The sequence below is a fragment of the Colius striatus genome, chromosome 2 (genome assembly GCF_028858725.1).
Source record: "Colius striatus isolate bColStr4 chromosome 2, bColStr4.1.hap1, whole genome shotgun sequence".
Classification (NCBI taxonomy): Eukaryota; Metazoa; Chordata; class Aves; order Coliiformes; family Coliidae; genus Colius; species Colius striatus.
The window spans coordinates 49,168,948-49,186,047 of record NC_084760.1 but is presented as its reverse complement, the minus strand read 5'-3'; the positions used below and the strand labels follow the sequence as shown (position 1 = coordinate 49,186,047).

General features: G+C 38.1%; 1 protein-coding gene across 1 annotated transcript in view; it reads right to left on the bottom strand.

The window, feature by feature from the left end:
- Positions 1-16,827, bottom strand: part of ARMC2 (armadillo repeat containing 2) — a 58,190-nt gene extending 41,363 nt beyond the window's left edge. Inside the window, exons 1-5 of the mRNA XM_010203789.2 lie at positions 16,610-16,827; positions 15,309-15,381; positions 13,078-13,243; positions 11,458-11,662; positions 8,057-8,107 (exon numbers count right to left, since the gene is read on the bottom strand). Of these exons, the coding sequence (XP_010202091.2) occupies positions 8,057-8,107; positions 11,458-11,662; positions 13,078-13,243; positions 15,309-15,381; positions 16,610-16,827 (713 nt within the window). The remainder of the gene's footprint in view (positions 1-8,056; positions 8,108-11,457; positions 11,663-13,077; positions 13,244-15,308; positions 15,382-16,609) is intronic.
- Positions 16,828-17,100: the final 273 nt, after the last annotated feature.

The following is a 17,100-nucleotide window of genomic DNA, read 5'->3' as shown; positions in this document are numbered from 1 at the left end:
AATCCAAATGCTTACACAAATGGCCTTAAAATTATTTCAGCTCATATATGGCAATTCTTACTCCTCTGGGGAAGCAAGGCTTTATAAAAAATAAAGTGCTTGCATCTCTAAAATAGACTGACATCTGTAATAAAAAGTGTTTCTAAAGCATCCATTAAATACAGTTCAGTGTATTAACAGAAATAAAAATTTGGTTCCATTTATGTGAACATCTCATCCTACAGACTTTTACTAAAGTTTAAGAAATGATTCTACGAGGTCCAGCCACCTCTGAAATCAAGCTTTAACCTGAAAAGACACTGTTTGGTTTCCTCAGAAAGAGAGTTTTGTAACTATATCCTGACTGTGCCTCTTGCCCTAAAATGTAAATCTACAAGATGAATCCAAGAAACTTCAATAACCACAATCCTACAAATGTTGTAGGAAACAAAAGCAGCTGACAAGCCACTGAAGCAAGGGATGTGGTAACCTGAAGACTTCTCAGACAGAAACACCACATACACAAGAGTAATTATGATCATGTCAACATCTGAACTGCTTTAAAAAACAAAAAAAATTGGTCGGAACCTATGACTTCTTAAACACCAGCACCAATCAGTTTAGAGACCTACACAAGTAGGAAAGCAGATTGCAGTACTGATCGTGTTCACAGAACTATCTGTTCTCTTGGGAAACATCCTCCTAAGTTAAATAGCTTAACCAAATGTCTATTTTCAGAAAAGAAATACACTGAATAAGTACATAAATGAGAATGACTGGTGTGCAGGCTTATCTTTATGTACTATATACAATTTATTGATTTTGAGAGACTATAAAAGCCCCTTATGGATCTTTACCATGCTGTCAACTTCATTTTAGTTACAGATACTTTTACTTCTTTGTTATCTTTTCACTTTTATGTAGGGCTGAAACTTAAGCAGCAATATCTTGTTAAAAACTATGCAGTTAAAATGTAATCAACCTACTCTAAAAAATAAGTTACCCACTATTGAAGGGAACTGGCTTGTCAAGCAAGTGGTTGCCTTGGAAACAAAAGTCAATTGGTAGAAATCTGATCATCTGATAAGGGACTCATCAAGAAATAAACTGACAGAGGATCTGATGATTTACAGAGGAAAAAGAACTTTGCAACTGCATCATCTCTATCCTTCTCATAAAAGGGAGATCATAGTAGCCCCCACAAGGAAGACCCATTTCTTCAATGTACAGAGACTACAAGGGAGGTGAGCCAGCACTGCAGTAGTGTGTTGAATGTTTTTCCCTAGTGAAAGCATAATTAAGTGAACACAGTATTTATTCAGGAACTCTGTATATTTAGCTGTTTACTTGCTTGTCCTTGCCATAAACCTATTGTTAATGCTAAATCTGCAAACTCTCACCTGCAGTGGTATTCCAGGGAAAACTACATTCCTAAGAACTGCATCCCAGAAGCAAAGAATTGGGCTAGTTCTCTCCAAAGCAGCTGCACACAACAAGGTATGGTTCACAAGTGTAAGATCCTAACAGAAGTATAGCACTTGGGCTCTTTCCTCATACTGTGGAGCCTTCAATATCTTGAGAATCTGGCTACTCCTTAACTTGTAAAACAGTCTGCCAACAGAACTGAATTTTGAGCCATGCCCTTCCACAGACTTAGGTTCCCACAGCAGTTTTGCCCCAAGAAAGGTAGTAGTTTCCTTGACAAATAACTGGGCACAAGGTACAGATAAACAGAGGTAGGAACATTCCCAGCCAATATTTTCTGTGTGGTAGGGAAGGGGTTAAAAGTACTTTAATTGTGTTAACATTACCCATGACACAGCAGCTGGCCACCAAGCCAGATACTAACTACTTTGTTTAATTTTTATTAATTATTAGTACACACATAGCCCTGGTGTGCCACCAATTATTCAGTTACCAGTTAAGAGGGACATGTAGCCCTACACTAACAAATTAATGCCTCTCTATAAAATAACCTCTTAACAATCACCTTTGATCAATCAGTAGCAAAGCTTACCTAGAAAGAAAAGAGAACACGAGCACCTTTTCTGAATTGTCAAACTTGAAGGACATTATCCTGCCCCCTCCTCATGGCAAGGTTCTTACAACTTTGGGAGACAAAACTTGACAAAATGGAAGTGGGAGAAGAATAGGGGAGCACAGTAACTGAGATAGCACAATAAAAGACGAAGAATATGAGTGTTGGCTTTCAAAGAGAAGAGTAGGAATACTGGGGAATAAGCAAAAGATAAGGGCAGTGGGTATAGAAAAGGCCTTAAGTCCCATACTATCTCCTTCTGCAGGTGCCAAGATCTAGGAGACTATAAGCCTCTTTTCTTACAGAACCATAGAAATGTTTTGTTGGAAAAGACCTTAAAGATCATCAGGTCCAACCGCTAACCTCACACTGCCAAGTCCATAACTAACCCATGTCCCCCAGCACCTAGAATCGTTGAATGGTATAGCTGGAAGGCACTTTTAGAAATCTAGTCCAACCCCCCTGCAGAAGCAGGTCCACCTAGGACCACTCATCTACATGTCTTTTAAATATCTCTTGGAATGGTGACTCTACCACCTCAGTGTCTTTCTTGTAGTCAGGGGTCCAGTACTGAACATGGTATTCAAGATACAGCCTCATCAGTGCAGAGTACAGGTGCATAATCACCTCTCTGGTCCTGCTGGTCACAGTATTTCTGATACAAGCCAGGATGCCATGGATCTTCTTGGTCACCTGGGCACATTGCTGGCTCACGTTCAGCCAGCTGTCAACAAACACCCCCAGGCCCTTTTCCACTGGACAGCAGGACCTGGTATTTGGCCTTGTTCAATCTCATACAATTGGCCTTCAGACTGTCGACGTCTCTCTAAAGAGCCTTCCTCAAATAGATCTGCGCTCCTGCCCAGCTTTATATAATCTGCAAACTTACTGAGAGTGCACTCAATCCCCTCATCCAAATCGTCAATAAAGATATCAAACAGAACAGGACCCAACATTGAACTCTGGGGAACACCACTGGTGACTGGCCACCAACTGGATTTAACTCCATTCCCCAACACTCTCTGGGTCTGGTCAGACAGCCAGTTTTCCACCCAACAAGGAATGCGTGTCCAAGCCATGGGCAACCAGTTTCTCCAGCAGGATGCTGTGGGAAATGACATGAAGGCTTTACTAAAGTCCAGGTAGACAACATCCACAAGTCTTCCCCTCATCCACTAAACTGGTTGCTTTGTTGTAGGAGATCAGGTTAGTCAAGCATGATCTGCCCTGCATAAAGCCACAGTGACTGGGCCTGAACCCTTGGTTATCCTGTATGTGCCTCAGGATGGCACATGCAGGCAGTGCATAGCATGCCCCAAGTAAACATTGTGAGGAAGCCATGCACAGCAGACACTAGCTACTTTCTGGAAATAGATTTGTTTTCTATTGTCAAACAAGGAAATTTAAATAAATCATCAACTTTATGATCCAGGATTCTTTTTTCTTCCATTTTTCTCCAGTAGTAACTAATTTTCTTCCCAATCTTCTTTCCTTCATTCCAACTCCTTAATCTCCCACAAACTTCCTTTCTTCTAGTTTATTGAAAACCCAAAAATGTGACTAATTTTTATAAATTTTATTTTGGATCCTTGATGTATCAATGTTTTCAGGTCACCAAACGTCTAGGAAAGCAATGTCTAACTTTTCACGAGGCTCTAAAAACAGTCTAGGCAGTGCAATAAGATGCAGACTGTTTACACATAAATATAAGCACTGAACTGATTTTACCAACGTATATTGCATGCACTGGAAACCCAGAAAGGATGTATCTACATCCAAAACTAAGACATTTCACTAAGTGGTAATAATAACAGATTTAGTGCAATGCTAAGTAGAGGCTGGGGACCTGCTCAGGCAAGCCAAATGTATCAAAAGGACTACTAGACACAAAGGTGTTACTTCAGTCTAGCTCAGAGCTCAGTCACCCCAATTATGGATCATCTTTAAACAGATATGCCTTTTATAGAAAGGCTGATCTTTCAGATGTTACTGATGTATATTCAAAGTGTGACTAATCTACGCTGTCATCTGGGTGTATTTTTGACGCTGGCAATATCCAGAATGGCATGTCTTCCACTGATAAGGATCATTTGGATATTTATTTAGTTGTTTTTTTCCTTTCAACTAAAGATTCCCAAATTCTAGACACGATAAGCAAAGGCAAAAGCTGCAAGGATCTGTTGTGAAAGTATCTACAATCAGTAAGTCTCTAAAAAGAAGTCAGAGATAAATAACAAGTTTTTCCTATTTTGAATGCCTGCCATGGGTGAGAAAGAAGAGGTCTTGTCTTACAACCAATTAGCGTGTCAATGTTCACCCTCCCTTTAGGCATTTATATACACTCATAAAACCTCTTCTGTGCCAACTCTTCTCCAGGCTAAACAGTTACAGCTCTCTGAGCTTGTCCTCATATGAATGGCTCCTTTCATCATCTTAGTACCTGGACTCTCTAGCTGGTCCACATCTCTACTGCACTGAGAAGCTCCGAATGGGACCCAGCTCTCTAGGTGTGGTGGAGGTTATCATGAGAAGAATTAACATGGTGCTAGATAATCTCATCTAGGCTCCATTTCCCACAAAAGATTAGACCTTTTGAGGTCCCTTCCAATCTGAGCTCTTCTATGAACTTGGCTGTCCATCAGACCCCTGAGACCTTTTCCACAAACTTGCCTCCCAGATGAGCGGCCCCCAGTATACACTGGTGCCTGGGCTTGCTGGCCCCCAGGTGCACGACCTCGTACTTACCTTTGTTAAATTGCATGAGGCTGCTGACAGTCCATCTCCCCAGCTTGCTGAGGCCTCTCTAGATGGTTGCACAACCCTCTGGCTTATCAGCCAATGGCTTGCTCATATACTGACTGCCAGTTATCATTTTGCTAAATTATTCAGAACTGAAAGTCTCACAAACTGCCTATCCAGTCTCTCAAGAGGAGTGCTGACGAGAACAGTGCAAAGATACTTAAGGCTCTAAACCAAGTTTATCAGGGCACAGGCAGACTCAGCACCTTCACTTCAAAAACTAAGATAGCAACTCCAGGGAAAAGTTAAAAGGAACTAATCCTGATCCTGGGAATCAACAGAAGAAGGATGATGCAGCAGAGCCTGAGCCATCAGCAAAGGACAAGGCGGTCCAAAAACCCCAAAGCAAAGGGAAAGAAGAGCTGGATGTGGTGTTGGGTCAAGGGAGAAAGACTCCAACTGATTTTTCTCAGATAACATTCAGTTACACAATGCTTTGGAACCACTGCTTTAGAACATAAGCCCTCTGCTACTGTGATTCTTCCACCACGTTGAGTGATCAGGAAACAAGAATTCTAATGCTAAACCATAGTTACTGATTTTAATAACAAGGCATTGCTGTAGACTTTGAAAGGAAATGTAAACAACATCCAAGTATTTTTGCCAAAACAACTAAAAGGAATTGGTTTTAGCTTTTAGCAAAATGAGAAAAATTAGTACTTTGCTTTATCATTCACTCTCATAGAAATTAATTTTCCATATGCAAATTAACACTTGTATTTTTTATTAATCTATTTCTTCTTATTTAATTATACTATCCAATTATTTTATGTTGCCAGATGGACATCAGAATTAGTTTTCAATATTGTCTTTCATTGGATGAGCAGTAGGAAATACCTTAGTGAGGGAGTCCTGGCACAGGATGCCCAGAGAGGTTGTGGAGTCTCCCTGGAGGTTTCCAGACCCACCTGGGTTCCCATGTGACCTGATCAAGGTGAACTTGCTTTAGCAGGGAAGTTGGACTGGATGATCTCTAGAGGTCCTTTCCAACCCCAAAAATTCTAGGATGAAATGTTTTTGTGGGTTTTGTTTTGTGTTAAATCAAGTGGTTTCTTCCTGATCTGTAACTTAGCACTTGAAAGGCACTCATGTTTTTAGCCAAAGAACTGATCTTCACAGAGCGATTTAAGAGAAAGTGGCCACATTCTGCTCAACTATCAGTGAACTTTCCTTTCTATGATGTCATCTCAGGGACAAACAAGACAGATACAAACACAATGTGGAAATAATAAAGAAGTGTGTCTTGAAGAAAAAATAATAATTAATATAAGATCTCAATTTTTAAAGACTATTTTTCTTTTAGAAAACATCACATAATAAATTACTTGTGGACAGCTAAAAGAAATACAAAGTATTAAAGCAATTGCATAAACCTCCAGTTAGTCCTGTTTCTCAGCTACAAAGCTTTTCAAAAGCATGCAAATATTTGAAAAACTGGCAACAGAGATGTCCTGAAATTATTTCAGGAAACGTAGAGGATTACATCATAAGTAATACCACCAGAAAAGACAAAAACAAAGAGCATGAAAAATACAACTGAGACTATAATTGATATGAGAAAGGATAAATAGTAGAAAGGCAACAGAATCTGCAAAAAATATGTTGACAAATAGGCCAACTTATACTCTGAGTCATCCTAAAGATGAGCAAGTAACAATTCCTCTATAAACACAATCATGGACATAGTCCATTACTTATGACAGCTCCAGTGATAAAAAGAACACAGTATTTTATTTATACAGGCTGTTGATGAAGAACTTAACATACATATTAAACAGTATGGCTTAAAAGAATAATAGAGGTTGATTAAAAACTTATATCCTTTTTTCATTCTTCACAGTCTTTGCATCTCCTGCCTAATACAGAAAATCTATTTGTGGCAGAGTATCTTTAAGCAAAAAAGACAAATGACAGCCTAATTCTAACTATAAAATCCACCTAAAATCCTAGCCTAAATATATTTGAGTCTGGCAATCACCACATCTTCATCTTCCCAACCTGAATCTTGCAAAAGCATTTTCATGCTAAACAAAAATTCAGCCTAGATCTGTTGTTAGTATAATCCTACTTAAGACTGAATTGGCATTCCTTTTTTACCCCTTGTGTGGCACACTTTCCCATTCTATAATTACCATTCCATTGGTAATAAGGACCCTCAAGACCTCATCTCCCAGATTTGGAGACCAATGGCCCTATCCTGAAGTTAATGACTGCAGTGGAAAGACTCTCTTTGGAACAGGGGTTAAAAATGAGCCTAAACTCCACTCACTTTCCCATGAGAAAATACCAAAGACAATAGCTACCTGTTGCTCTTTTCTTCAGAGGTCTATAAAAAGTACTGGGAAAAGTATTCTTCGTTCTCAGTTTTCTCTCAGTATCCTCTAACCTATACAAAACCAAGCATCTTCTTGGAAGGGCAGATGTCATACATTCTTTGGAAAGCTATAAGAAAATCACCTGTCACAGCTTTCCCACCTCTCAATTGTTTCCTTCTTAAATTAGTGGTCTCAACATCTAGTGGAACTGAGGGAGAAATAGAGGAAGGTTAGGAGTAAACTAATTTCCTGTTTCCATGCCTTTATGAGTACTCCACAAATTGTGACTACATGTAAGAAAAGAGAAATCCTGAAAGAAGTCTAGAGAGTCTGCAGCAATATCAGCTAAACCATACAGACTAATATCCACACCACGTCATTCGTTTCAAAAATTCATTCAGCACAAAACAGAATGGGTGTTCCCTTCAGAAAGAAAACTATCTCCTCTGTAGGAATCCTTTTCTTTGAGGAGAAAAGGAATTAATATTTTGTGCGCAGATGTGAAGCTATTTTAAGCAATCAGACAGAAGTGATTTCCAGTATTCACTTGTCCTTTGCTTTTATCATTTTCTACTGAAGCATTCCAACACTCTCAAAAGCACAAGAAACTAGTCCTAATGGAAGCAGTTGATGAATGCCTCTCAGGGATTCCGTGAAGAACGCATTTAATAAGGACAACAATGGTGACAGCAAATAGGACATAGCAGATCTTTACAGAACCTTCTAATCCTTTTGTAGCTATTTATAAAAAAAATCACTGATTAAAAAAAAAGTGTAGACCACACCATTTGGGAATTAACAGTTTTCCACCAAGCTTTTCCTCATTGAGGGCACCTATGTTTCCAAGGAGTCCTGGAACAACATCTAAGCTTTCAGAACACTGAGAAATTGGAGGAGAAAAAAAAGAAAAATCATCTTTTCTTACCAGGGAGAATGTTGTTGTTCATCAGAAAATCTGCCATCAGTGTTGACACTTCTGTTGAAATAGATGAGTGCAGAAAACATTTGAGAAGTTTCATTTTTATAGCAATCACAATAGATGGCAAGGCACAATCTCTGGATGAAGATGTAAACAAAATTTAGCTTCCTTATGATTGTAAGAAATTGCTCCTTGCTCTCCTAAGGCAACATGTCAATAAATTCAAATCTGCTTCAACTAATATACCTAGTCTATTACAACCAGATGGGTATTTGAAGAATAGAATTACAAACAAAAATGACAAATAACTTCCCCTCAAAAGGTCTTTTTCTCTTTTTTTCCCCTCAGTGTCTTTGTGTTTCTTTAGAAAGCAATAGTGATGTCATTAGTGCTGTTCATTCCTTTCTTTAGTCCTTGGGACAACAAAAGAATCTGAGATGGAAAGTGAGCAAGTCTCTTGCTGGAATAAAATACTTCCCCTCTGTTCTTTTTTTAAAAAAAGAGCATTAATAGTAGAAATCTGCCATGCTCTACAGTTTCACCATTAACAGAAAAAACCAGTTTTATTAGAGAACTTATTTTGGTACATATAAAGGAACTGTGGGGAAAACAGGGTAAGGAGCTTCATACATCTTTTCCTGGATGAAGTGCACTCTTCCTTAATTCCTGCAAGTATTTTAAATCACTGGGACAGAGAATCAAGGCTGGTACAACTACTTCACATGGAGAATGACAAGACTCTAGGTAGTAAAAGTTCCTTTAAGCTTTAATCCTGTTATTCCTGAATACAGAGTACTTTAAATAGAAAACATCTTTAAACTTCACACAAGATGCCTCAAGTATTTATGCCACAGAATCAGATGCAATCTAATCATAGTAATCATCTAGTACCTGTAAACATGTTCTTTTGAGAAAGAATGCCAAAACTCTGTTACTGCAATGACCCTTTCACAGTACTGGAATCTTTTATGTACAACTGCTCCCAAGACCTAGTTCAGCAAACTATATTGAAGGATGGGTTTGTGATACCTTTCAACTGCCTTGTCAGATAAAGAATGACATCTCTGAATTCAGAAAAGGATATATATCAAGGTTTGCCTGACTTGCATAGTATCATGTGCGAACACTGAACCAGTATGTTTATTGGCATAGGGCTTGGCAATGACTTAGAATGTACAAGAGCAGTGAGATTACCTAGAGCTATTCCATCAGTCGGCAGCATAAACTGCTTGGGCGAGTTGAAGATCTTTGTCCTTTGCAGTACTGCAGGTATGTCTGGTACTCTAAGCTATATGAGCACTTAAATGTTGTTAATGATCCTTGGTGCAAGGATACAAAGCAGCACACACCGCATCTCTTCGGCAGCACTGCCAAAAATCATCTGCTTCAAGTATACAGCAAGCATGCACAACCCACAGGAGAAGGTAAAGGTCTATCAAAAATACAGGTCTCGCATGCCACACAACGAGGGAAGACTATTATGTTACTCTTCTATTTTGGAGATAACTAGTCAGAAGATTGGAAAATATTTTTTTTTATTATCTTAAGGCCAGTAATTTGAGATCTAATTTAAGTGATGGTTGAGATTCAAGTATTACTACTATTATTTTCCCCAATTCAAACATGGATATGACAAGCTACATGCATTACTGTTCCATCTTATATGGTTAGAATCGTTAGTATCTTAGCTTTTACATTAAGACTCAGAAAAGTCATACGAAATTAAAGAAAAATCATAAAGAAATTATGCCAGTGGAGCTTATACAAAATGAATTTTGACAATTTATTCTTCAAATATGCATAGAGATATTTGAAGAATACAAAACTGAAAACATATCACCTTCCCCTTTCAAGTTTTTATATTCTGCAAAACTCCTTTTACATGGAGAAAACAGAATGAAAATATCCTACAAGACCTCATGCCGCAACAAGCAGTCTTCTCAGTAATAGGCTTTTTTTTCTTGTTCCTAAGAATGTTTCAGAGAAGCCAGTCACTCAGAAATTACCAAGGTAATCAAGGTAAGTCATGACTTTCTATGGTTCGGGTTACCAGAAAACTCAACAATTATGGTAAACACCACTGTATGGGTGACTGTGTAAAGCACCAGTAACAAAAACTTGCAGAGCTCTCAAGCTTGTAAAAGAGAAATATAGAACTTTGAACAGATAGCAACAATGTTTGATGAGTTAACTGTTCCATCACACCTGCAAGTTTTAAAATTGTAATATAGAAAGAAAGTAACTCTTTCCAATTAATGGAAATATCAACCAACTCTTTCTTAATAGAGACATTTGGATACTTCCCACCACACTGTTGCTAAATAGAAGTCAAATTACAGTAACTTATGTTGAATGATAATCCATACAGTCTTTACCTAAAAAGGCCTTTGGGTCACTGATTTTAATGGGAGAAAGTGATCTTGCACTGAAGCATTCTCCTTGGCGCCTTACTTTCGTTCACCCACACTTTAAATCACTGGGCTTATTTTCTCATTTTACCACCTTCCACACTCATGAAACCTTTTCTTTGCTCCCACAAGTGTCCAGTCTCTCAGAATATGACCTTTATTTCATTTTTTAAAAGAAGAATGCAACAATAGCTCTGCTATTTAACATTTGCTGTAACATTCTCAATGGACAACACTGTCTAAACTATTCAGTACTACCATCAAGTTAGTAAATGAAAGGTGTTCCATTTTACAAAGTTAAGAATACACTCCTTAATATCAAAGGTGTTTAGGAATATCCAGAGAACTATTTTTTCCTAAGCATAAAAACATGCTAAAAGTCATCTACCAGCAAATATTTATATTTAATAGTAACCAAGTGCCTAGAGGATGTTTTGAAAATAAATTCTTTCTTTGTTGTAAGATTGTTAGGTCTGTCAACGCTATTAGCACAAAACTGTTGTTTGTCCAACTATTAATGCAGCAACTGATTCACTTACTGAACACAGTGCCACGAAATACTCCTCCCTGTGAAAGAATTGAGATCTGAATCAAAAAAAGATGACTTGTGAATCATAGAATAGATGTAATAATCTAAGCTTAGCAAAATCAGACTGCATGCACATAAGTCTCATTCATGTCTTACACCTGTTGGTTCATTGAAAGAAAAATGAACTAAAAAGACCCCAACATTAAAGCCACAAGTAAATTCTGCCTTTATTGCCAATGAGTTGAAGACTGGTTTTTGTATATCATCACATTCTTCCCCAATACCAGACTGAAAACACATCTCTATCTGTGGATGGAAGAATGTATAGTACCTTAAAACAACAGCCTTGAACTTCAAAATTCCAGCTTCAAATTCCATCCAACTTCATACATTTTAATACTTGCACAATTGAGTATTTAGACAGAGAGTTGTGTGGAAGACGCAAATTACCACACTTGAGTAATACCAACCTCTCTCCTCTCAGTTGAAATAAAAAATTTCCTGCTGTCCCTTTTAGGAAGTCTTCCCTCTCTGATCTGCTGATGCGCTCATTACAAATTATTTGTCTGCTTTTATCATGAGATGTTGTGTATGACTTTTGCTCTGTTAAGTCGTTATTAATTCTGCAAAGATTATTCATCATAGCTGGTTCTTCAGAATCTAGCTTCTCTTTATCTGAAATAGCCAAAGAGAATACATTTTGTAGAAGTGTTCTTAAAATAATAAATATACAGCAGAACTCAAAATGAATTAGTCACATGACATTATCAAAATTTGCTTCTATCAGTTTAAGAGGTGAGAAAGCTTAAGACTATTTAGAGCAAAGTACTCAAAAGTCTTCTTATGAACATAATTTCTTAAAGTCTTTTACCTTCGTCTTTTATCATTTTAGTGGATCTCATTAACACTTACAAGTATTTCAAAGGTGCATGTCAAGAGGATGGGGCAATACATTTTTTAGTTGTGTCCAGGGTCAGGACAAGGGGTAATGGACAAAAGCTGGAACACAAAAAGTTCCACTTAAACATTAAGGAAAACTATTTTACTGTAAGAGTGAGGGAGCCCTGGCACAGGCCGCCCATGGAGGGTGTGGAGTCTCCTTCTCTGGAGGTTTTCAAAACTCACCTGGACAAGTTCCTGTACAATCGGATCTAGGTGAACCTGCTTTAGCAGAGGATTTGGATTAGATGATCTCTAGAGGTCCCTCCGAACCCCTACCATTCTGTGATTCTATTATTTTAATCTTTCATCCATTTTTATTTTATTTCCCTTTTACAGATAGGTGGATTACACTTTGTGAAACAAGTGATTGCATTTCAGGACCTGAATACTATGAAGGAACTCAAGAAAACAGTAGCTTTTAATCTTGTACCTTGTTATGTACATATGATAAGAACCTCCACAAAAAATCTTATGTAAACATTTGCATGACCCCCAAAGGGGAGAAGAGGCAAATTCAGGCTATAACTACATTGGGTTCTCAACTTCTACAATTAGTAACATCAACTTATTAAGGTTAATGGATTAAACTATATATGGGAGTACATGACATAAATATATATCTTTAGAATATATACATAATAATGAAGTTTAGTACTTGTTGTGTAAGATTTATTTTGTATGAAGGTAAAAAGTAAGACTTTCAGTTTATTGTGTAAAGTAACAATCCCAGGCAATGTAAGAATTGTCATTATTACAAATGTGTCCTAAACACAGAATTCCAGCACATTTTATTATGAGCTAATGTGCAGGAAACCAAGATGCCAACTCATTTTCCATTTGCAAAAAAAGTTACTTTTAAATCCCATGTTTAGCAACCTTTAGTAAATCTTCACTAATGAAACTCTTAACAACAAATATGACATATTTGGAGACCCGTCAACACATACCATTAATTTTTAATCCTCCTTTTATGTTCAATATTCCATCAGGGAATCTCCTTAGATGATGCTGTCTCATTATGTCTTAAAAATTTACTCTGAAAGGACACGGCAGGTCCTTTAATATACTAATTCATACAAATAATGACATTAAGATACATCCTGTAGTTATTTTTTCCGGGAAAATAGTAAGTATCAAAACATTCTTACTCTGATCAGGAGGAATCATTTCAGTAGAAAGGAAATTTCCCTTAGTTCTTCCAAATAAGCGTGCCCGACCACTGCTGACTTTTCTAACCTCGGCAGTATCGACAGGAGGATTTGGAAGGGAAATGGAAGAATCTTCATCTTTTGCAAAAGTGCCTAATATTGGTTTCTGTGACAAAGATAAAGGTGACATTTTAATAAAAGCCCAGATAATGACTTTTTTCATATAAGCAAAAAAATTAAAATGCCAACAAATTATTTATACAATGGGTTAAATTCAGGATGGAACAGGTAATTTACATAGGTTTGCACATTAAGAAATTTCCATATTCAAAATCTAATGACATCAATTTTTTCAGTGGAATAGTATCTATACCATTATTACCACGGAAAGACAGATAAAAGCAAATACTCAGGGGTGCAGAAAATACAGAAAAACTTGCCTGAGTAGAGCAACAAACATAGAATTATTTATTTCCCTCATAAACACCAATTTAACATTATCTGCGGCATGCTTACTTGTCAAAAAAAACCCGTTGTGCCTAAGACATGCATTAGCAATTCTAGAGGCACATCTATTCTTTATTTGTTTTTGAGCACTAAAGTGATATCTTCAAATGTGTTCTTATCATATGTAACACTTCCAGTCACACCGAGAAAAATCATGAAGATCCAGAAACATGGAAGTTCAAGCTCTCTTCATGTCAATATCTTGTACCCTAGAGGATGTGACCAGCTCCCTGAACCATTGGTACAAAACACTTTTGTGCCATATATAAACACATTGCCCTCAAAGATCAAGTTCCTCTACTAATTTCCTTACGATACAAAAATCCATTAGAAAGTCTCCAGACTGATAGTGAGGTGGGAGTCAATCTCTTCTCTCCAGTAATGAATGACAGAACACGAGGAAATGGGCTCAAGTTGTGCCAGGGGAGGTTTAAACTGGAGATCAGGAAGAACTTTTTCCCTGAGAGGGTTGTCAGACACTGGCCCGGGCTGCATGGTGAGGTAGTGAAGTCCCCATCCCTGGAGATATTTAAAAGATCCATAGATAAGATGTTGAGGGACATGATTTAGTGGTAGGCTTGGCAGTGTGAGACTGTTTGGACTCAATGATCTGAAACTTCTTTTCCAACCATAATGATTCTAGTATCTGATTCAGAGATGTCCACAGTACTTTGGAGACAGTCAGCAGATGAGATGCACTCCCCACAATTCCCACAACTAATACAAGTTCTACATTTAGGGTATACTAACCTATCTCCACTGCTAAAGCAGAAAGGGCAAGTTGTGCATTGGTAATTTTCTCCAGATTTCTTTTTACACAGAACCACATAATGGTAGGGGTTGAAAGGGATCTCTAGAGGTCATCTACGTCCAATGCCCCTGCTAAGGCAGGTTCGCTTAGATCAGTCACACAGAAACACATCCAGGTGGGTTTTGAAAACCTCCAGAGGAAGAGGCTCCATACCCTCCCTTGCCAGCCTGTGTCAGGGCTCCCTCACTCTTACAGTAAAATAGTTTTCCCTTAATGTTTAAGCGGAATTTTTGGTGTTCCAGCTTTTGTCCATAACCCCTTGTCCTGATATCGGACACGACAGAAAAAAATGCCACCCCATCCTCTTGACATACACCATTCTAAGTATTAATGAGGTCCCTGCTCAGTCTTCTCCAGGCTGAACAGCCCCAGCTCCTGCATTCTTTCCTCATAAGGAAGATGCTCCAGTCCTCTGATCATCTTGATGGCCCTGTACTGGCCCCTCTCCAGCAGTTTCCTGTCCCTCTTGAGCTGTGGAGCCCAGAACTGGACACAGGACTCCAGATGAGGCCTCACCAGGGCAGAGTAGAAGGGGAGAAGAACCTCTCTCAACCTGCTGGCAACACTCCTAATGCAGCCCAGGATACCATTAGACACCTTCTTAGCAACAAGGGCATGTTGCTGGCTCATGACATTTTTCTGTTTTAGTAACCTTATACAGGAAAGCTGACTCAAGTCAGCTCATTCTTGTTAATGTTAGAATTACAACGCTATATTTAAATGCTTTAAATTACTTTCAGGTTTCTTTCAGGGAAAAAAAAAAAAAAAGACAAAACTGACTTTGCAAGTCTCAGACTAACATTGTGACAAGCTTCCATTTCTCCCCAACCTATTTAAATCACATCTTTTCCTAACAGTACTGATATACATATCTTTATGTCAGTATTGCATGAGTTATTTCCAGAGTACTCACATGATCCAGTGGGCTGAGATGAACACCAGACACTGGTCTTGATTCAGACAAATCAAAATTGGATGCATGAAGGCTAGCATAAAGAAATTAAAAATAACATGAATAAAGTGGGAGATTTTTTTTTGGTATTTGGAGTTTAGTTGCTTCTTCTCTTTGACAATGAATACGGGGGAAAGCAAGAAGAAAGGAAGAACTTTTACACTATCACTCTTCTTGCACAAATGCTATTTAACTCAGGTTATCTGGGAATCAAGGGAGAACAATTACAAGATTGCCTGCACACCTGCCATGATACAGTTTATTTCCTACACATCTATAACAAGTCTCTAATATAAGGCTAAATTACTGCAAAAACCCAACAGTGGTTAGTGCCTAAGCTATTGAACACAAGCTGTAGAACACTGCAGGGCAGAAAATCCAGGTTTGTGCAGGCCTAAGCATGCTCTTTCCCATACACAGGAGAAGCACAAACAGAACAGGCATGGATGTCAGCCACAGAGACCTCATTACCTGCTCACCAACCAACTGGCAAGTCACCTTCAGACTGCTGCCTTACACCACGCAGTCAGGAATACTGGACACATTGAGTGCCTGAAGTCATGCTGCCATGAAAACCACACAAACATTGACTTATATGGTCACTCAAACACGTTTCCACATCCTTTCTGGCATGCCTGACAGCTAATATTACAAATACAGTTCACACCTCCTCCCTACAGTCATTAAGGAGAGACAAAAAATGACTGGGAAAATGGATGAAAAAAGACCAAGATATATTCTTTGTTTCTCTTTTGCCATAAAAGACAGATCTATTGAATTATACTACATTACAAAACTCTACGCAGAAATAATTTTGATGTAGGATAAATTTTGTTTAAAAATGAGCATTTCAAGCTTCAAGACCTACAATTTTGTATTACAAAAGATCCAAGAACGCTCTGAAAAAAGATCCAGTGTACAGTTTATACAGAAACAAGCAATCTTTTGGAGTTTCTAGGGAAAAACTGAACACTAGCCTAACTAGAAGCACACGCTGTCTTAAGAAAGAGGTGAGTTACAGATTGTTTTCCTATACTATTCTCCATATACAACAGTAATGAGTGCCTCTGGTAGGTCTAATCCCAGGGAACTTCCTGTACATTTAGATTAACACCAACAGTAAGGATCATTAGAAGAGGGGAAAGGATGTGATTAGGAATACAGATTAACATGGGGGAAAAAAAAAGCCACCAGAAACATAATCACAGAATCAAATCTCTTGCTGCTAAAGGTTATCTGAAAAAATCCTAAAGGCACAGTACCTAAAAACTGAAGGGGGTCTATTTTGGAGAGCTCGTGAGGATCCAGATCCAAAAAGTTTCCTTTGATCATCTCTAGGTGTAAACGGTCTCCGAGTTCTTATTGTTCGTAGAAAACTTCTCGCTTCATTTATAATCTCTGAACTGGTTTTCTGTTCTGGCATTGAAAGCTTGTAGAATGGTTCTGCCTTTTTTGCGTTTTTATTCTTTGAAGCTTGCATTCTGCTGCAAATAGTGCATAGGAAGAACACTGTATAATACAGATGGAAGGCACAGAATACAATGCTAGCTTTAAGTTACAAACTATTGATTCATTAATGGTTATGCTATTGCAATGTAGTTAAAAAACCCAACAAACAATATTGAAGACGTTGCTGAAGTAGTAGAAAATAAGGCTCATCGATACTGCAATTCCCTTGCTATTTCTCAGTTCTGTAGGAAAACACTGAAGAAAACCACCTGACTTGGAGGACCTTTAGTTTTTCAGAGGGAGC